This window comes from Varroa destructor, unplaced genomic scaffold (assembly GCF_002443255.2).
Source record: "Varroa destructor unplaced genomic scaffold, Vdes_3.0 BEIS01000007.1, whole genome shotgun sequence".
Lineage (NCBI taxonomy): Eukaryota > Metazoa > Arthropoda > Arachnida > Mesostigmata > Varroidae > Varroa > Varroa destructor.
The window spans coordinates 23,983,710-24,005,324 of record NW_019211460.1 but is presented as its reverse complement, the minus strand read 5'-3'; the positions used below and the strand labels follow the sequence as shown (position 1 = coordinate 24,005,324).

At 41.9% G+C, this 21,615-nt stretch overlaps 2 protein-coding genes across 4 annotated transcripts in view; one reads left to right on the top strand and one right to left on the bottom strand.

Annotated features, from left to right (window-relative positions):
* Nucleotides 1-20,795, bottom strand: part of LOC111254372 (uncharacterized) — a 144,257-nt gene extending 123,462 nt beyond the window's left edge. For 2 of the 3 annotated variants that reach the window (XR_015317110.1, XR_015317111.1), the window contains exons 1-2: nucleotides 20,658-20,795; nucleotides 1-18,746 (exon numbers count right to left, since the gene is read on the bottom strand). The exon at nucleotides 1-18,746 is cut by the window's left edge and continues 33,310 nt beyond it. The gene's annotated coding sequence lies outside the window, so the exon portion shown is untranslated. Of the gene's footprint in view, nucleotides 18,747-20,657 lie in introns of those variants that run through there. The other variant, XM_086974935.1, reaches the window with a different exon arrangement.
* The window catches only part of haf (leucine-rich repeat and fibronectin type-III domain-containing protein hattifattener), a 25,118-nt gene extending 3,503 nt beyond the window's left edge, over nucleotides 1-21,615 (top strand). Inside the window, exons 2-3 of the mRNA XM_022816406.2 lie at nucleotides 6,404-6,566; nucleotides 18,631-21,615. Coding sequence (XP_022672141.1) covers nucleotides 6,404-6,566; nucleotides 18,631-20,006 — 1,539 coding nt within the window. The 3' untranslated portion in view covers nucleotides 20,007-21,615. The remainder of the gene's footprint in view (nucleotides 1-6,403; nucleotides 6,567-18,630) is intronic.

Genomic DNA, 21,615 nt, shown 5'->3' with positions numbered 1-21,615 from the left:
ATAATCAGTCGAACCGGCCAGATACGATAGTCTTATATGTAGCGGAGAATAATTGTAATGAAAACAACACTGAATTAAAAGGTATCGTTTTTTTTTTTTTTTTTTTGCTTTATATTAGAGCAACGACTTATATTTTTATGAAATAGAATTTGTTCCTATTATATTACAGAGAGAGCCTATGTCGGCCAAAAAATTCAATTGATTTGTGTAAATACGGCCCATTAGAAGCGAAATTTGATGAAAACGATAGCTGACTTCAGTTGTTGCTACTGGCCATTTTTAGAAGACTCCGCCTACTATAATATATAGCTGAATGAATCCAATAGCCTATATGGTACATAGGAAAAAATAATTTCGGAAAAGGATTTTTAATATTTTCGAAATCAATTTTTTTGTTGCGCATCATTTTATTATTGGCGAAAACACACGCACGACAATCCGTCATTTATCGCCAAAAAGATGGTGGGCGTTAGCAGCGAATTCGTTGGATAACAACTTATGGAGCCTCAAGAACGGATAGGATTCCCTTGGACACGTCAGCGTAAATGGTATCGAACAAACAGAGGAATAATACAATCATGAACGCTACGAAAAGCAGATACATATATATCTTCGTTTTCGATTTATATTTACTTTTCAAGCTGAAGAAAAAATTGGACCGATCGCAGATAGAAGTTGTCATACCACGCTTGGTAATTATACGGCTAACGGTTCGGTAAGGGTCGCCGGCGCCGGCAATTTCTGTGATTTGCGTGTGCTGTTAGAACATTCGGACGAAACTGATGAAAGGTTCGGATGAGAGATGTCAACAAAGCATGGCTACCATTAATTCATTTTTGATCTTCACGACACGACCCCACTGCCGCAGTGTTGTGATCAGTGACATTGATGAACGTGTTTCTCATTTCCTCGTTGAGGCGTGAAGCGTCACGCTGCAATTTGTTACATTCCGAATACAAATTATCAACCCTGCATCGAATTGACCAAGCCATTACGACCAAGGGTTTTTGACTAATGAAGATTCTATGAGAAAAAAATCCAGCTTGATTTCAATCCATTTAAACTTAAGTCCGTATATCGCAATATAGATAGTTCCACCCGTCGATCTGCTTAAGGTCAGGAGACAAATTAACGAAACAGATAGAAACGTTATTGGCGTTTTATTAGTCGGCTGGCCATCAAAGATACGAGTTTTAGCAGAAGTTATATTATAACTTCTGCGAAAATTATCACTTAGCCGATATATTATATGTGGAGTAAGCACAACCGCACAAAAACAGAGGGAACTAAATAATACACGGACGAGGCTAGAGCTGAGTAATGGAAGCTGACATGGCTTACAACGTAAATGCTAAAAGCAGCTCATGCTTCTGTATCACTACGCAGTCATCAAGACATTTTTAAGCCTATATGTGTTCATCACGTCCCTATCCATATTTGTTCACACGCTTCGACCGACGGTCATCAGTGAATTATTACCCACCACCGAACTTCGAGCGACTACGAATGAAACCAGACGGAATATTGAAAATGTCGTCATTATTTAGGGCAATTGGACGTCATTTACGCTGGTGATGTGCGAAAGATCAGATCGATCCGATCACACGGATAGCTCAGGCAACAGGATATATTACAGCTCATTAGACGATAAAAGACGAATGAAAGAACGAGACAAGGGAGGACGATGAAAATTTTAAAGAGTGAACAATGTGGGCCTCATTACAGGATTTGCGACCGAGAACCGTCTCTGTTGTGCCGTGCTCAGTGATTAAGGCGTTTGCAGGTGATTGACTGCACTTGTTGGGTTGGGTTAATGGCGCAAGTAGCCTGATCTGCGACACTGGCAGGTCGGCGAGTCACGGAATGCCAGCTGGTCTTATTGTATCTTCCATACGTAGATATTCTTTATTAGGTATGAACACTTGTACATTGAAAGTGGCAGTGATCGTGTCGACATAAGAGGCTCATATGGCGCCTGGATGCTGACCAGGCCATTTTATCAGAAGAGGGAATCAGTGCGTTGACGAATAGGCGAACTAGGCAAATATTGGTTTTGGGCATGCATCGTTGTTTCTATGATGCACATGTGGATGGCGCGTGCACAAAAATGCTTCAGCACCCATGTTAGCTTTATATTCTAAAAGGCACTACAATAGTTGTAGGGATTTTCTAATCTCATTTCTGCCGATATGACGGCGTTTTCAGCGACGACGTTTAGCAGGTAGTTTTCCTTGGAAGTAAAAGAAATTTTCTATTACTTAAAACGGATCGTTGCCTTGCCTTGTGGCAAGCAGAACTACTAAACGACATATTGAAGTCGTTTCGGCGGGGACGTAATTTTTGGTATCGATATTGGGGGCGCCCAGTGGTCAGCGCATGTACTCTATGAAATCAGGTAGCAAAGCGAGCAATTGTCGGACGGCCGCAAGTGTCGAAATAACACGCCAGCGGAGAATGATCGTAACAGACAACAATACTCGGATAATGATGACCCGAATATATAAGGGACACATGTAGTTTTTTGCAATGATCCCACTTGGGGTAATAACTAACGGCAAATTGTTTTGCACGAGTGAATATAGCTAAGTTGTTCGTGATAGCTAAAGTTACTTCTGTAATATTTTAGCAGCATGCTTTGCGAGGCCTCAAGCTGCGTGGGTTTTTTTTATAAGGGCCAATCGAATCTGTGCGCACTCGTATAGGCGAACTCTGCAGACGGCGATTAGTAGTAGCCTGTTATTTGTACTTTATATAATAGACAAACAATTTAGCCAGTACACAATTGACGTACGGCTGATGTAGAAAAAATCCAATTTGAGACGACATTGAAACTCGTACGTGCGGACGCCCACCGGACTTGGTTTTATCACTAATCTGTCCATATAATAACATTAAGGTTCTGCTGTATATACAACAGTTGTTGTTGTTGTTGTTTTAACTAATGAAACCTGCTAGATATTCGATCGAAAAGCACTAAATGATGTCGTTAGGACTGCCATTTCCCATGTGGCCTGTCGTTCTTCTAGGTGTAACAGTGAGAGTTTTGGAAGGGGTACATGTGGGACGGACATCGCCGGTCTATAAATCTTAATCTGAAGAGCTGTTGTCAAGATTAGCAGAACTGCAAAACTGTGGCATTGTCAGCACACGTAATAACACTGTATAAGGTATAGCTTTTCACTCATGCGTGCCTATTGTTCGCACGCTTTAGCTGCCATGTCGACCGAGTCATCACTCAACTAATTGGGTTATTAAAAAAATTATCAAAGGCCAAGATAATTTGCACAAAACAACATTAATTATAGCACATAATGAAATGGTTTCAAGCTACACTGTGTCTCTATGGAAAAATTGGAACCTATAAGTAGTGGGCTTGATACATTAACTATAATAGCCAACTGGTTATAGTTGAACCTTTATTATATACATAGACGTAAATTACAATGTTTGCAGATTTATAATTCTGAACAATGCCGTTGCTATCGTGTCTGTGCGGTAGCTCGAAAACGGCCAAGATGAACCCTCAGGGGTCTCACGGAAACTATTGTATCAATATACCTTAGAAGAAAGACAAGCTTTTATATATATAAAAGGTGAAGTGTAAATGAAGTAAACAATATTTATCGAAAACGTCATTATTACCGTTGTCACTACTAACACTAAAATGGTATCATAACATCAAGACAGTGAACGATTTAGCTCTAATCGGCACCGCAAACACATGAAGTTCATCACGATACGACAACTACTCGCTAATGATATCCAGATTCGTGTGAAGATATAGGTCGGACAAATTGACCCGATGCTGAGGTCTCCTCATTCACCGAGCGTCTCGATGCAGGCCTATCAATGGATTTCTATTAGAAGTGCATATATATATCTTGCACGTATCTGCTAAACTTTGTTGCCATTCGTGTGAGGCTTTTTTTTTTTTTTTTTTTTTTTTATTTATCTTATCTAATCACCCACACCAGCTCGCAGCTAGGAGGGTTCATACTGAGACGTGGTGTGGTCGGAACTCTCAGGCCGCTTTAACCTGTATAGGAACTTCGCCACTTTATTGTTGGTGTCTATTTAAATACCAATTAAGATATCGTTTAGTTCTGTCACTCAGTGAAATATGCCACAACCTGGCAAATTTTCATCCTGATTGACGCAGAGAGCAACAGGTGGAACAATGCATTCGGGTGACCCCTATATCCTAAGGCGGAAAGTGACAGGTAAATGAAGCGACAAATTAAAACAGATAGACTGACAGAAGTGATTTGCCCCTTCGGTTTATTTGACGGAGAAGCCCAAGCCTTCCGCGGCGGCTATCTGTTACTATCCAACGACACAGATATCACAATAAGCATCACGTTGGTTTTTTGCTAGAACGACCAAGCGCTACGTTAAAGTTAATGGGGTTGGGGTGATCGTTAACCTTCTACTGTTCTTACTGATGCTGCCCCTGCCATTGGTGTGTAGCTATACTATTATTATATTACCAACGTATCGTAAAGAATACAAATCCATTCAATGATTATTTGACTTGCAGTACCAAATCGGAACAAACAGTACGATTGACAAAAGGGTTCCCTTCATTCCAAACACATTCAACAACACGTAATACGAACTCAGTCCGCTAGAATTCTAAAAGGAGGACGATGTTGGTTCTACACCTTTCCGTAAGTTCACCCTAGGCTAGGTTTGAAATAGTCTGATTTGCTTAGGCAAAACCAGATTATAGTTAGAATGCACTTCTAGCCTCACCTTGTGAGACACCTGTGTTTGATGGGTCGAATTAGACCCGCGATCCGAAGCTCGGATTCGGTATTTCGAAATTGTAAATTCACGTTATACGGCGCTCCACGCACTAACAGTTATCATGATTTTTTCGTCGTATAAGACAGAACACATATTAAAGCCACCGTTTGGTGTGATTATCCTGTGATGAAATCGATGTTTGGGGTCAAATCCCACACTTTTTACACGTGGCGTCATTGTAAACTCTGTGACTAAAAAATTTAGTCGCTTCCCTTAAGTACTATAATACTTCTATCAGCACATAACATCTTGTTCTATTAGTATTAGAAATATACAGAGGGTCGCAAAATATGATTTAAAAACAACTGTTCAAGCCGTTAAAGGAAGCCGTAACATTCAGCTCAGCTTTGTAGCGCGAATGAATAGAACAATTTCTTTGCCGAATGTAACGATCGCTGCTGCATAGATAGAGTTTGAATTAGCTAAAAGTTAAAACGTTATTCGGATGAATGGACATCTTAACTGAAATAAGGCGATACTTCAGCGAAATCATTTTCCCTCAATCAGGCAGATCATCGTCGTTGTTACCGATGTCGCTGTCATCGTTTTAGTTGGCAATGGACTACGGCTGGTATTTCAGGCACGCCTTACTTGTCCAAATTCTATCGATTAAATGCAACTATTCGCGTTTATTTTTGTCCTTCGTTCACGAGGTTTACGACCTTCTGTGAATAAACACGTACTTCTCTTATAAACAAGATGCCCAAGAACAACAGCACAACTGAAAGCAAGCACCATGCAAATACGCGGAGCTTGCTCCTATGCAAGTTCGCGTGTCCATAGCCCACTACTCTCAAGCCTGAAAGCCTGCACAAGCTAAGAGAAGTTACTTCTATTATGCAGATAGCTCATACTACTTCAGGAAGCATCTATGCGTAGGGAGCTTTTCCTTTTGTCTTAGTTGACATCGAGTTGTCAACGTGCCTGTGCTTCCCTTCGACATTGTCGAAACATAATGTTTTCTTCAACCGTGGTCGTTTTGTTTTTAGCGGCTAATCCAAACGATTTGGGTACCATTCGAAGCTGGCGTACATAATGTTTAACAAGTGCTTTACTTGCAGTTACACTAAATATAGTGTTATTATTGCTTGGCTTTATGACTATCGCTATATCTGGGGCCAGCTAACTTGTGGCCTCATTGACTCATCTTGCCCGCCGAAATTTAAAAAAGAACATAAGTATTCTATGCGTACATGTGTATGTGTAGGCGTATTCAGGTTTCTGGCGAGTTTAGCCCACTTGCGTAGTCACTCAGACTACACTTGCATTTTATTTAATATTATAGAAGGTTAAATTGGTTTCTTCCTTTAGATTAAAGTCGGTCATCGGCTCACGTCGCAGCCGTTAATTTTCGTAGGCTGCTAAGTCGAAGCACGTCTAAAAGACGTACGTCAATCAAGACGATAAACGTCAAGATGGATATTATCAAACGACCATTAGTAGCAGTAATATGTATATATATATATATATACAATGTTATGATGATTATACTGAGCTAGCGAGCCAACACGTACTTTTTCTATTATATATATATATATATATATATATATATATATATATATGCTGTCCTATAAGACATATCCTTCATTACCAACAGGTGTTGGATCTTGGTTTCAACGGCATCCGTTATATTCCCGATAACGCATTCTCCGCCAACCCTCTGCTCACGCTCCTCGCCCTCGACGGAAACCCGATGTCATCCATTCCTATCGAACCCTTTAAGCATCTTAAGTTTACTTTAAGGGGGCTTAGCGTCGGAGGTAAGTAAATGTAGTAAAACAAAAAAAATAGGTAAAAACGGAAATTCGACATATCGCGATAATTCGGGTTTTTTCTGCCTAGGTTGTAACATATAATTGAATAGAGTCTGAAAACCTTCTTATCTCGACAACAAATATATTCTTCTATTTTTTAAATGCAAACTGCACCATAAGTCGAAGTTTCGCTTGGCCAAGGATACACTGTGATAAAGTGATTTCCTTTTACTTATTTTAGAATTACTTCGCCATAGCACTTGATAATATTATATATACAGGCGCAGTGCAGCATTATCGTTGTAATAATGTTACACAAATATACATACTGGCGGGTTGTGTACGATTGACGCAAAATGATCCCGTCAAACGACATCGGTGAAACCTCATTGAACTGCTCGTCGCCCAAAGTTTTCCCCACCATCATCATAGTATATCGCGCTACATTATATATACGTATAATGTAGTCTATGACCTAACGGAAGCCACTCCGCGGAGAAGCTTAATACATATGTACATATCTACAAAACCATACAGTCTTAATTGGCACTTTTGCTGTCGGCGCATTGCACGACTTGTCAACCCGCTGCTCGAGCTAGATAGTAAGGGAAAGGAAAGAAAAGAGATAGTTTCGTGATTACGTTAGAAAGTACTATGGCACTGGCATCTGTCGGACCCCCCTGAAGCTTTCTTCGCTTGTATATTTGTACAGCAATAGTGATATCATAATAAATACCACTGTTGCTGGTCATGTTCACTAGTATCAGTTGGTTTTTCTTTTCTATTTAATGCGCCGGCTAGCTTCTATTGTGTCCGTTGTAAGCTGCGTCTCCATTGAAGAATCAACATCCAGCGTTCGTAATCAGCGAGACAACCGGTGCTATAGAGGTGCCCGTAGCAATAACGGTAGTATCTGTTGCATATTGGCCACTAGTGGGCTAGTTCTATGATTATTACTTATAGAAGTTATCCTGACAGTAACGATTCAACCACAATGATAGTTTAGCTTGTTGGCCATGGAGAGATCGCTGCAGCTGCAGCTGCTGGCGGCATTCGAGGCAATTCAAGCTGTCGGCTTTTTGTTACTTGGTCCGTCTCCGCGATGCTCTTTTTGAATCTCTCGTCTACGGTCTAAACGCTTCGTACCATCAGTTATCCTACTGAAAAATCCCTAAACCACTGCGGCACCAGCGACAATCCGGCCATAAATCTCCCTCGACCATATTGTTGTGACCAGAAGTCTTTTGTTAGTATTTTGATACGACGTACGACAACAATTCGTGTAAGTTCTAGTCGGTAGTTCTTTGTCAGTTCTTACGCTTGCGCAGGTTTTATTACTGCTGGCTTGCTCATTGTAGCGCCATCTCTTCGCGTGCGTCCGCCTGTATCTGTGTTACTCATCCAGCCTGCGTGAGAGCCTATCGTCGGTAAGGACAACGATGGCGATCGGGAACGACAGACGTCAACGACAGCATCAGACCTAGCGCTGCTAATAATCGCCTCTCTCGTTGTTATTATTATTGTCCCTGGAGGCCTGTTTGGGAGACGAAATGCACCGACTTTTGACCAGCCTTTCCTATCACCGTGCGCCAGTCCCGTGTTCTTTTTCATTTTTTGAGCCCGACTTCTTTTATCGCTTCCCACCTCTTCTCTATACTTTGAGTTTTACACCCGCTGTCGCCGTACTCCATCGATCGGCGGACTCCTAGGACGAAACGAAGTTTGTTTCTGGCCAGGTACGAATCTAAACCACAACTAAGATTAGCTGGCAAACACGTCACCCGCTAAACTATCACGTAGATAACCCACCCCCTGTCGACTCTCTTATTGATCCGGTTTGCTCATACGCGTAATAGAAGGAGTAGCAATGCCGCATGCGTAATAATCGGCGCATGTGTGCCAAACAAGACTGATATCGGCGATACGGAAGTTCATTGATAGTCTCATCGAGAACCCGCGGAAAGACACGGAGGAAGATTTTACTGAGACAAACATTTGCATGGGATGAACGCGGACGGATGAATTAACAAACCACCATTATAGGACAACTCTCGCTCGCTGGTTTTACTCACCTGACTAGTCAGATGATGGCAGAGAAGCATCGAGCGATCCAACGCCAATTGTACGAAGATTCGAGAGAGGAAGAACGGTTAAAGAAAATGGTTAACCGCGCTAACGAAACTGCTGTGTTATAAGCATATTGTCTAAGCTATATATTACAAACGACGAGGCGATCTGGTGACCGATCTCGAGTCGGTGGGACAGCTTTAAAGCGAACGAGGGTGAGACTGAGTATCTAGTGGAGTGCCATAGCGCAATCTTTGTGACAATGTAAGTTATAATGGCCACTGCTGTGACTGAAGACGCTTTTCATAGTTTCCACTAACGGTAACCCTAGTGATGACGCACTCGCTTCTACCGTTTACGGCGAAGAAGCTGCTAAACAACCCAGCGCCCTAGCGGTTTCAGCTGAAAGCCGTACCGACAATAGACGATAACAACCGGATGCGTGGGCGGCTTTGTTTGGCGCAATATCATTAATGTTGATGTGGCGACTTATTATTTTTTATTATATATAAAACATTGTACAGTTTTTAGCCGATATCATATGGGTGGCAAGCAGTCGCAAAGACAAGGAGGTCGCATCAAACATTAAATGATAAGGGCGATGAAGTGCCTCTGAACAAAAATGATTGATTGATTGGTAAGTCGTAGTTGAAGCGAGCCCATTAAGCGAGCGCTCAGTCACTTAAGGCTTGGAACGCGGCCAATAACAATGATTCTATGCAGAACATTAATTATTTCTACATTTTATGCAATTCCTATATTACTATATTATCATGCGACTAAATTAATGTTAAAGTTACCACAATCCAGGGACGGCAAATATTAGCAACCGTTGTACAATTGCTTTCATCTTAGAGCCATGCCGTAAACTAAGCTGAATATAAAGGATTTCGAATTACGTACGGCGATAACAAATTGCAATTGGATACTTAACTGCCTCTCATGCCATACATAACTGTCAACGGATTAGTAGTCGAGCAAGCCCTTTGCGCTCCCCATACGATTTCTGCTATCTAGTAAACAGATCGGCACCATAGCGTCATCGATCCAGGCCCAGGTGGAAGGTGGCGGCGCGTGGAGAGAGGGAACGCTAGGTCTTCCATCGCTAAAAATGCCACTACGGCAAGAGCCGAGACTCGAGTTTTCTTCCTGCGCGGTTCATCGTTATTGCGCGACGCTTCGGTTTTCCACCCTTAGGCGTCTCTTTACCGGGGTGCTCGCCGGTATATTACCGCTTCACACCGACGCGTCGACTCGATATTGTTAGATCTTCGACGAATAGACGGCGGGGAAAATTTTTCTTGAGAGAAAGCCGGATTCTTCATCCTGTCATGGAGGAGCTGGCTTTTTGACTGTTACCGACCCATGTCAATGTGGTAGCGTCTAGCTGGCCTTTTCACCCGAGTGGCATCTCGAGCACCGTCTCAACCGCCGCCATGCCGTCAATCTCTTCTGGCTATGTTGAAGCTTTCCAATTCTGATTTCTTCAGCTGAAGATAAACAAGACAGGCCGCAGCTAACTGTCATCGCCTGCAACTAACTCTGCTGCATTCACTATTGCTACCTTTTTTTACTGGTGCTGCTATTGCGCCTCTTACAGCATTGATCTTCAGGTCAATAGCGCTCTTCCATCTTTAACCGATGGCGGCGGCAGAAGCAAAGAGTACAGAACCGGTAATCGGACAGATATCCGAGTCCAAGGCAAGCCCGAGCAAACGACAGCGTCTTAAACGCAGCGCAGCGTTTTATCACGCGTGCGATCCTTGTGCCGGGTCGGGGTCAGCCCGACGCGGTAACATATCTCCTTGCCCGTCGTGTCTCCTGGCAGCATCTGTAGCGACGGAGACAGCAACTGATTAAAGGAGAAGGAACGTATCATCACGAGCGATTGCCATTGTTACCGGTATGTCCTCTGTTCACGCTTATTGTTACTTGACCACCTAGATGTCCGCCAATCTGACAATAGCCGCGGCTAGGACTTCCTAACGTAATCACTGACCGAACGGTAGAGCTGAATCGACGGCAAACGTCTAGCTGCCAGAGGTGTTGCTTCGCACAGAGCGTTTGTATGCTTGCTTGTATATTTGCTGGAGGCAGTTAAAAGACGAGTTTATAGATTTTGAGTTGTTCCTCCTTATTCGTATTCCCTTTCTTTTTGCCCATATTTGGCGCGTCGGTTTCTTGTACAGCGAAGGTGTATCATCCTTGCATACATATACGTGATGCGGGTCGTATGCATCATTGTGATTGTCATCACCATAGCGGGTACTATTGTGGGCAGTCAATGAAACGCATGTGGGTCGAACGAACGTACGATATCGGAAGTGGGGCTTGTCTAGGAACCTAATGTCCAGAAAGACGTCAAAAGCAGGGGGATTTGATCACCAAAAATCTATCATGACTGTCGCCTTCATCACTGTTCCTTGTTGAGCTTCGTAAATTAGAGCTGATACAGATGAGAGAACTTTTAATTTGATGATTTTCTACGGAAGAAAACGTATTTCTATTCCGAAATCATTTCGGGTTCATTAACAAACGTAGTGAGCTGGTGCAAAAATAATGTCAATCTTTTTTTAACCCATTTCTAATTTCTCGTCTGTTAATAATCAAGCGTTATATAAGAAGCAGAAAGTTTTTTGTTTTGTTTTTTTATGAAGCTAAAGGTTGTGTTTGTCTGGCCAGTTTTCGTATTGTTTATATATAGCTTGCGAAGTTAAAAGATTGTATTTTCAATTTAACAAACGTGCCTTCCTCAACTTTCCTCATCCGTCAAGGATGACCCTGGGTTATTTCTAAAAAAATTATTCTTTATAGGTAAGCTAACATTTTTCAGCCCCAGAATAAATATCCCGGATTGCTATTGTAGTTTTTTAACAAAAAAGATAATAGTCAAAGTCAAAAATTCTGTTTTTTGCCACATAATGACTGAAGGTCAAATACGAGATGGGGGTGTATAATCTAGAAAACGAAACAGAAATCAACCTAGCTAAGAAACGCTTTGCGATGGTTACAACGTATGAACATACGGGAAATTAAGGACGACAAATAATAAACAAAACGAGATATTGCCTCAGCCATATTGCTACAAAAGTTTTTATTGGCGATAAAACTTAATTGCTTAATTTTCTATGTACAGTTTGCAGTTCGCTGGTCAGTAACTTACGCTGCTTAAGCAAGATTTGCGACTTTCACAAACGTGGAAATCACAGAATAAACGACTTAGAGAAGTGAAGTCGAACCAATAACATAAGGCAGATAAATAAATCAAATATTTTCGTCAAAAAACACTGCACAATTGCCTTTTGATTGCCATACATTTTGTAGTAGAGTGGGTCGAAGCGCGATTGAGGGCCCAACTTCGAATATGCAAACTCCATAATGAACACATTGTCAAATAGGGGTGGCCGTAAGATCGGCAGATCGTTACAAAGTTCTCTGCAACTCTGGGATTGCATATTGGAAGATTTTTAATCAGCTTAAGTATATCAAATATATTGCGCATATTCAGACATGCTGTCTATCTATGTGGCCATTCAGGTAAGGCATTTTCGCTTTGAATCGTTGTCATTGATTGCTTTATTATCTAAATACATTTTGTATTTAGTAAAGCACACCAAGTCTAATAGTATCGATACGGACGTTTACTTTCGACCGCAATACGGTGTACCAGTTTAATCAATTGGAATCTTGTGTGTACATCGGTTTGCTGTCAGGTATTCCGCATGCAGCTCCAGCGAGAAGGGGCGAATTACTCAATGCAAATTCAATCCTATTCTATTCTCTGACCAGTCTAAAAACGAATTCCACAAAGGGGCAAGTTCATAGGTGCGGTCGCTCGTAGTTGTTTGTGAAAAAAAAAAAAAAAAAAAAAGATCAAGGCATCATTAAAAATTCTGCTTCTCCCAACAACGCATAAAATTCTTTGTAATTTCTGTCAAAGCGTGTTCCAGAAACCACCCGCGCCAATTATAGGAATTCTTTCAAATGCTAGGTATTTTGAGTTTTACGTCCGGTGTCGCCCTTAGGAATTCTATCAGAGCTTTCAGGTCCTAGCGCACGCAAGAACGCATAAAATTAATCAATCATGTGCAGCTAGCAGTCATGTCAATAACCGACGTTTAAAAGCTTTAGAGCTGTTAAGGGTTGATACAGTGCTCAAAGATATCTTTTGAATAAAGAGATGTTTCTATTTTTTTCTTGCTCTACTTCTTTCCAGCGCTAAGTGGGTGACAATTTACTCGGGCAGCTCAGTTATGATCACTCTGATCCGACAGACAAGCGAAGCCTCAAAAACATAATGAAAGAATAGTTGACCACCACACATCGTGGTCGCTCCTAGCCGGTAAAACGAACGTCGCAATAAATAGCGACAATAAACACTTACATTAGTTGATGTACGGTATAGTACAACTTTTGGGGAGTGGTCGCTACAGCCTTAGCGTGGCGCTATGTAGTGCGCCGCGCCTTGCTCTCTCGTTGCAGCTGCGATCTACTACTGCTTGGCATTGTGTCGCAGGAGCAGCGCCACTCCTGCCAGCGGAGGGTCACAAGGTCATGTAAAATAAAACGACTGTCGACTGTTTTGCTATGAGGGTACGTGTTAATGTGCATCTGTGCAGAGACCCACATAGACCAACTAGCGGTCTACAGATAGACCGAAGCATGAGGAATAGCTTTCACCTAATCAGCTTCGCATCAGATGGCCGCCCTCTTGCCTGCGCTTATCTGCATGCTGCTGACTTATGCGAAACACAGTGGGGAATCAGCTTCCAACTCTTCGGGACCTAGCATCGACTAGCCCCGAACCAGGATTAACCAAAAGCTATAACAGACCTTTACTAACGATAGGTTCAATCCAATCTAATAAGAGGAAAAAATATATACATGATAATTGGAAGTACCGTTAACTGAAGATGTGTTTTTCGTCAGTTTTTTGTGCCCGAGCCCGATATAATTACGTATTACTTACCGCAGAGCGAGATCCTTTCACACTGCCGCTATAACAGCGATACAGTCGCTACGTGCCCTTAAATGAAGGATGATGACTGTGGTGGTAATCCGAAGCAATTTACGTATTCCTGTACTTCTAATTATGTTCGCAAGTGTCGACATAATGGACACGATATTGAGAAGAGGGATTCGGTAAACGATACCGGGTCATAGTTATCTATTTATTGATTGACAATAGATCACTTGGTTGCCCAGTTCGCTTCTTCTGTTTTGCTAGTTGTCTGATGTTTTTTTTTTTAATTGTCAGATGATGTGTTGGTGTATCGTATTTGGTTAACATAGCATGGAAATCAATGGATTATCAGCAGATATTTGCAGAGGGTTTCGCTAGTTTATTGCGGTAGGTTAAACCTCAACTGACCGGCTAACAATCCATGAAGCCTCAGGCTGTCAACCAGAATAATGACAATGACCTATCGGTGTTTAGAGAATAGTGGCTGTAGATTATCCCATCAAGTAACGTCAGAATGTCAGCAGAGGAAACGCAAAAGTGGGACTGAACGGATGATAATGGCAATCAAATCATGTTGAAGCTACTGGGCTTTTCGAGTACGACGGAGGGGGATGCGCTTCGAGGCTGGAAAATGTAGATACCTCGTCAATTTACATACATTGGGTAAATGATAAATTCTTCTTAATCTATGAATAAGATAAAAGTACGAATCATTCTTTATGGAGTAAGTCTCGTTGATTCGTTTGTGATTGTTGGTTCATCGGATATATCATTAATCCTGCGTTCCAGTATTTTGCGGTAAACTTATCATCCGCCTATTTAACAGATATTTATGTTTCTAGCATAAATATTGCATGGTAAAGCACCTTTGGTCACCAACACAGAAATCTCTCAGATTCCTCCCATACACATATATGCGATTTATGAATATCCACATTAAAATAATTAGTTAATCTTGGCGAGGTTCACAGAATGGACGTCTTGGTTCAACGCTCGAAACCCGTGGCACGCTAACTGCTGCATACAACATTATCCTAAACGTAAAAGAGGCTCTATTTATAAACCTACCAGTGCCGGACTTTTCCGCGCGACACCTGGCGGTATGCGCTGTTACTGCTATCACGAAAGCGTCTGCCTGTTGGGCAGCAGTTAGTTACAGTGGTTCCTAGTCTATGATCCCGTTTAGTCGTACTCAATAAATAGCATATCAAAATGACCGTTAATAGCGGGCATAAGCCAGTCAAGGCATATACCATAGATTTCTATATCATTTGCGATCCAGTACGTTGTCGTAAGGCTAAGCGAAAATTAACTGTACATTTCTACGAGACTGCGGCAAATACGATAGTTAGCAACGCAATAAACGTCGGTCAACACTGTAATCATGGGCAGGCCATTGTATAGCCCCGATCCGCGTATGAGGATATGTCCTGTTTTATTGGTGTGTGTCAATTCTGTCAGTATATTCTACCTGCAATTGAACACTGCTGTTTAAAAAAAATTGGGTAGACTTGGCTGACAATTTGTACAGTTTACCATGCGGTTTAGGTTGAGATTGTCATCTTTGTCTCTTTCCGCTTTGTTTGACACCTGGTACATGCTTAACAAATTATTGTCGTTAAAAACACGAGAGGAAGATGCTTCGTCGTTACCTGTAATTTCTGTAACAGTCGCTCACCTAGACAGATAACTACTCGGATAAAAGCAGCTATAGCCCTTAATGCTATATCGATACGTCTCTATGTGCACCAACACTGCTGCTGTGGCGCGTAAATGATGTTCGATCATAATGTCTAATAAAAAAAAAAAAAAAAAAAAGTAGCACCGTATGCTGGACCAGCTACGATGTTTGATTGATATTTCGTTCGGTTAAACTAAAATAGCTATCAGCGAACTGGAAAGAACTAGGCCCAAACGAGAAGTTCCAAGCGGAGAAAAGTTGAACCTTTCGTGCGCATTAAATCATTCCGAGAACGATGAACAAACGAATCCATATAATTTACACGCGAGTATGAATCAGATGCTATTAAATTTACGTCTTGGTAACTTGACAAGGTAGAACGGTGCGTGCAATCATTCATATGATCATACTAAAAGACAAGTAAATTATAGTACTGGATAGCACGACCCGATCGAAGTTATACTAAAACAAGTAACCAAAATACTTGGCGAGAACTCAAAACTACCATAGCAACTACCTAAAGGTGAGCTCGGAATCCGTAATCAGGATTTACTTGTTAAGCTCTTAAAAATAGAAAAGTTGTCAAAGGCAGCTGTTTTCTAATTCCTCGTAAGTGTTGCACCGAAGCGCAACGTTAACTATGCAAGTATTTGTTTAATCGAATTTACGTTTTGCCGTTTTCAACCCGCGATAATTCAAATTTCTTGCGGCACAAAAATTCTTTTCTGTTGGAACAGTGGACTTTTTTTTGCTTAGGTGCAGTTCTTCTTAGAAACTAATATGTTAAAAATATATATTATCCTTATTAACTCTCAATATGCTTTTACTAACGTGTGTACTGGGTTAAACATTCCCAAATATATACTATTGTCATTCATGAATTATAGACCTACGCTATTGATAAACCTATCCAGCTACTTCCTGCATTGGAATTAGCCGTAACTAACGATATGGCATATTGTTTGTTTAGCGTGTGTGCATATACATGTTTGTATCATGCCGTTTACTTTAAACACTAATATAGACATGATCAAATTGACAATCGCTTCAAATTTTCACGTATAGACTATTCTATAGTACGTGGAAAACCCGACCTGGTCAAATCTTTGTCCTAATCACAATACAAATACAACTCCATTGAATCCACATAGCCTCGAACCGTTCGAGACGATCTGATGACAATAATTATTTTTTCCCTTCCATTATAGCATTAATTCGGTCACGAAAGACGACTCTAACGTTCCAGTAATTACTGCGTCAGGATGTATTTTCACGTGGTTATTCATCGTTAAACATCTGCCATAACCATATCTAGCACAATCGTAGTGTAATAAGATGATACGATCTAAATATTCATTTAATTCAGTGCTGCCGAAGTATTCAATACCACCTTCCGTCTAAATGGATAGGCGTGTCATCAAGCGCCTATGACTATGGTACCAGATCGTCGCTTAGATGGTGTAGATGCCACTTACCGTGTTGCATCTTTTAGCGGGGAATCGCGGTTGTCTGGAGCTCTGCAGAGCTTTATCTACGTTTTTGCGTTTCTCCTTTGCATGTATCTATCAAACTTCCTGAACAGAAAAATAGCCCAGGCCGTATCTGTCCAGCATGCTAGATCCGACGTGAAGAGTTCAGAGCTTACCAGGCTGCTCTCTGACCTTCTCTTTCTCGTGTAATTAACGCAACAGACTAGATCTACATCGTCCTATAGTACAAGATCTCCAGCGAACACGTCTGTAACTTCTACTCCGATAACCAGCATTGCTGTCGGTATAACGATACACTATACCCGCCGTGAGCACCCGTGGCTCACCGTAACATATTGTAGTTGTGATGTGTGAAAGATAAGCTTTTAGGAGAGAGGTTCCGCTTGCTGACATCATCGCCATTCTATTTTCTCTCGTTTTGTCTATGGCAACAGCAGAAGCAGTCACTTACTATCATATCCCCTCAATGCCCGTCGGTCTTGATTTGCCAAAATGCTTTTTACACGGCGGGCGACTTCGTGTATTTGTTCTAATTCGCGAGCGCCAACGCGTCTGCACACAAATAAACTGCATCCGGAGTAGCATTAACGTCATTTAGCCGACAGCGTCTTGAAGTTCAAGCTGAGCAATCTGTTGTTGACCCTTGTTCACTCCTCAATTGAACGAACAGTGAAAAATGGCCCGCAAGAGCAGTATCAGTGATCACAATTTCTGCTCAATGGTCGTTTTGATAAATTGCATTTGATCCCTGACATATACGCATTGCATACATAGGTCGTCGATTGCTTTTGGGCTTCCTCATTGGCGTTGAGTGTTTTTGTTGTCTTTGTTTCGGATTGTGCCACTATAGCTGGCGCAGTCTGCCCGAAGCGACAATACGGTCGGCAACAATATATAATTCCAGAGTAATGGCGGGTACCACTGGAAACACCCGCTTTCGCCGCTGCAGCTGCCAAAGGAGAACTATATGTTTCTTGCTCAACTGTCTATCACCTAACTATTGCTGGTATTATTGTTACTCGCACGTGACATAGTAATGTGTTGATTACAGCAGACGCGTAAACAGAATTTATCGATAAGCATAGATCTGGTGTTTTTTTTACAAAATATAGTAATACATAGTTATAGTCGTTTACCACGGAGAAACCCATTCCCGCGCTATTGTTCAACTTGTTGTGGCGCTCTGTAATTTATGGGGATGCAAGTATATAAAAGTATATAAAAATCCGTATATTGATGAGCAGGATTCCCCCAAATAAAACAAATAAACTGGCGTTTATCGGACTTTAGACGACAAGGTGTTTGCAATTTGCGGGGATCGGTTCTTCTCAGGTACAAGAAGGAGAGATCTAAAAATCGGTAAACTCGGACAAAACGAAAGAAAGTTTGGTCCTGCGGCGTCAAGTCTAGCAATCATATACAAGCTTTAGGTATATAGCAACTATTTAGGATTTGTCATAAGTTAAGCACTGCTTTAGGAGCAAATTCGGTAGTATTAGCTGTTGCTATCATCCATGAAGGTTCTGAAGACATACTAAATATAATATTTTTACATAGGGAATGAACAGTGTAGTCATTTTATAAGGTAATTATAGATAATTGTCGATGGCTTAAAATGTATGCTGTTATAATCGTTTTGTAATTAGCTGAGATATAATATAAAACAACGAAGTAATGCAAACGATCCGATGCACTGGTTCATCAGTAAGAAAAAATATCGGGCGTCATGCTGTCGTTAGCATGAAGCGGTTCTAAATAAATATTATGCGCTCTAAAAGTCAGAGACCTAATTAATCGTGTAACATTTTAACCTGAGTAATACAAACTTAACATGGACATATCTTTATGCGAATTGTTTTTCCATGTAAGGTCCGTATCTGGAGTGTGACTGTCGCATCCGCTGGATTGCCGAATGGATACGCACTAACGATCTGCAGGTCACCAGCCGCGAGCGTAATCCCCAATACTGCGGCAAACCCGACTACCTGAAACGAAAGCAATTTGGACAAATTGAACTTTCTGAATTGGTTTGCGAGGGACCTCCATCAACAACTACGGTATCCATCCCGACCGAAACAACCACTACGACTACGACGTCGACAACCGAAGTCAACTACAATGATCTGTTATCCAACTCAACGATCCCATCCATCGACACAACTGACCAGCTGCCCCAACGAGTAACCAAGTTTTCACCGCGAACGCGTCCAGTCGCTAATAGTCGTGGAGTAAAGGCCAACGTTCCCACCCCACAGCCGCCTGCCACGTCAAAGCAGATCGCCAAACCAGTTGTCAAGAGTTTAATGGCACTCCGTAAAGATTCGTCTATCAAGCTGGAGTGGACAGTTGATGCGACGAACACACAGGGTTTTCAGATCCTCTATCGAATATTTGGCGATCGATTATACCGTAAGGGTCCAGCACTCGGCCCGGATCAACGGGGCTACCTTCTTCAGAACCTTCCATCGGGTGACTGTGTCGTCGTGTGCGTTATCACTATTCAGGAAGCAAACGATCTGACCGTCGACAATGTACCAATGAATCAATGTCGAGAACTTAAGAGCGACCGCTATGGGATCGTCAGCCTAGATAAGGCAATCATCATAGCATCGGCTGTCCTTTCCGCAGTGGTCATCATAGGAGTTTGCGCTATCCTCTGCTGTATTCGGCGTAAACATCGAAAGCAGGACAGTTTAATGAAGCAGCGGATTTCGGTAGGAGTTGTTCCCGTGGTGAAGCCGCACACTGGCCACCAAGTTGGTGTCGGAGGCGATATGAGCGAATGGGAAACAATGAGCGTTTATTCTTCACGGAGCATTCCGCGAGCTCGAATGTACCATCTCGACGGAGGTCAGACTAACTCGAGTTATGTGGACGACGCTCGCTCACATGTAGCTCACTCATATATTCCGAACAACTATGGAACCAAGCCTCGCGGACCTACTGCCGAGCGAGCATTCTCGCAGATGTCCCAGCACAATAGTCGACTATACAAGTCTAACGGTAATCTTTCGGCGATGGCTGGAGATCTGCGTAAATCGCAACAGTCGCTGTCCGCAGGGTCGGCTGCCTATGTAAACTCACCGAAGAAGCACAAGAGGAGCAACTCACATGGGCGGCTGACCAGTGCCAGCAGTACGCACTCACTAACAGAATATGACTCTGACTGGAATGGCCGCTCGGAGGCGAACTGGAAAGATAACGAGGTGGACATCTATGTCGGTCACAACCATAGGTACCGCTAGGAGCCGCAGGAGACGAAAAATCCGAAGATTACGTTTACTAGACCATCATATTTTGTGGTTAGCTGTTCCTGACTTGTGTTCATAATATGCACCTGCAGTAGTATGATAATAACAGTAAATTAATGGAATAGGAATAATGATGAAGTATAGTAATGCTAAATAGAAGTAATGATGGCGATGCGAAAGGGAATACAAGACAGCAAAAGATCATACAGATCGCTCGGTTTCAGAAAGCGAAAGATCAGGACAAAATCATATAGGCGTGTTTGTTGATACAATAGACAAGACAAACAAAAACTAAGATGAAAAACAGAGCAGTAAAATGATTAAAACAATCCATCGCAGCCCATCGACTTACCCAGTGTACCCAAACCTCACGTAGCTAAATGTAAAGGGGTATGCAACCTCAAAGCGCAATCAAAGTGGTCGACGGGAGCGGCCCCTAGTGCATACCCCGCGAGAGTAAGAAACGAAATTGACAGCGAAACTGAAAAGAACCTAGCAAAAGGCAATTACGGATCAGAATTAGAGAGATTGCTGCCAGATTGGCTGGACGCACAAGTGCCATGCATGTCTGGGGTTCTCGCAAGCACCACCAAGACGAGTGATTACACGTGATCGGAAAAAAGCGGAAGAGAGAGAAAAACCTACCATGTTGATGACGACATAGAAGACAAACATTTCTAGATTCCATTTCACTTTAGTTTCCTCAGCACATATTGTTCAACCTTCATATCTGTATGTCTACAGACAACATCATGTTGGCGTTAATACTTCGTTCTTGTCATCTTTGTTATGACTGCTACAATTATTATTTTAGACGGTAGGAAGAAGGTGGCGCGTTCAACTGACAGAAGTTTCTGTTGTGAAAGATAACCATGAGTAGGGGGAACTTAGTAAGTGCAGAAAACCTAGCGAGGGTGTCAGGAACGACAATATCATCCATTTATGTGCATTATATTTTCATCTCTGACTAAATGAGCACAACGTAAACACCGACAACACAATAGAAACACAATTGTACGAACCAGAAAGCTCTTAACGCCAACTTCATTGATTTGACTTGATATAAGCCACTGACACACGAACTAAATAATATGAATTTGCATGAATAGACAGCGTAAGAGGATTTTACAATGGGTAACACTGAGTCATTCAATCCACGACGCCACATTGATCTTCTGGTAAAGGTTGAGAGAGCAGATACCATTTTTTCAAAACTATTTCTGACGTGGGAATTTTAAATGGAACGAGAACAAGAACGTACGAATTTGCAATTCGCACCGCTTCAGATAGATCTTCGATAACTGTGCGCAACACGCACGTTCGATCGACGAATAAAAGGAACGGTGGTACACGTCAACAAGCCGAGAACAATGGGACTGCGTCAGAATGACGCTTGGACGCATATTGTAGCGCACTACTCCGAAACGAAACCGTTTGTAAATAGGTGGTCCAGAGGGGCCAGCGCCGCTCTCAAAGAAACGACACAACACCAAAATACAAGACAGACACACATATCGTAGCGGCATTGTACATAAGGATGATTATAACAATAATTACTTCATTAATAATAAATTGATGAATAAGCGTACCGTAATAAAGAGAA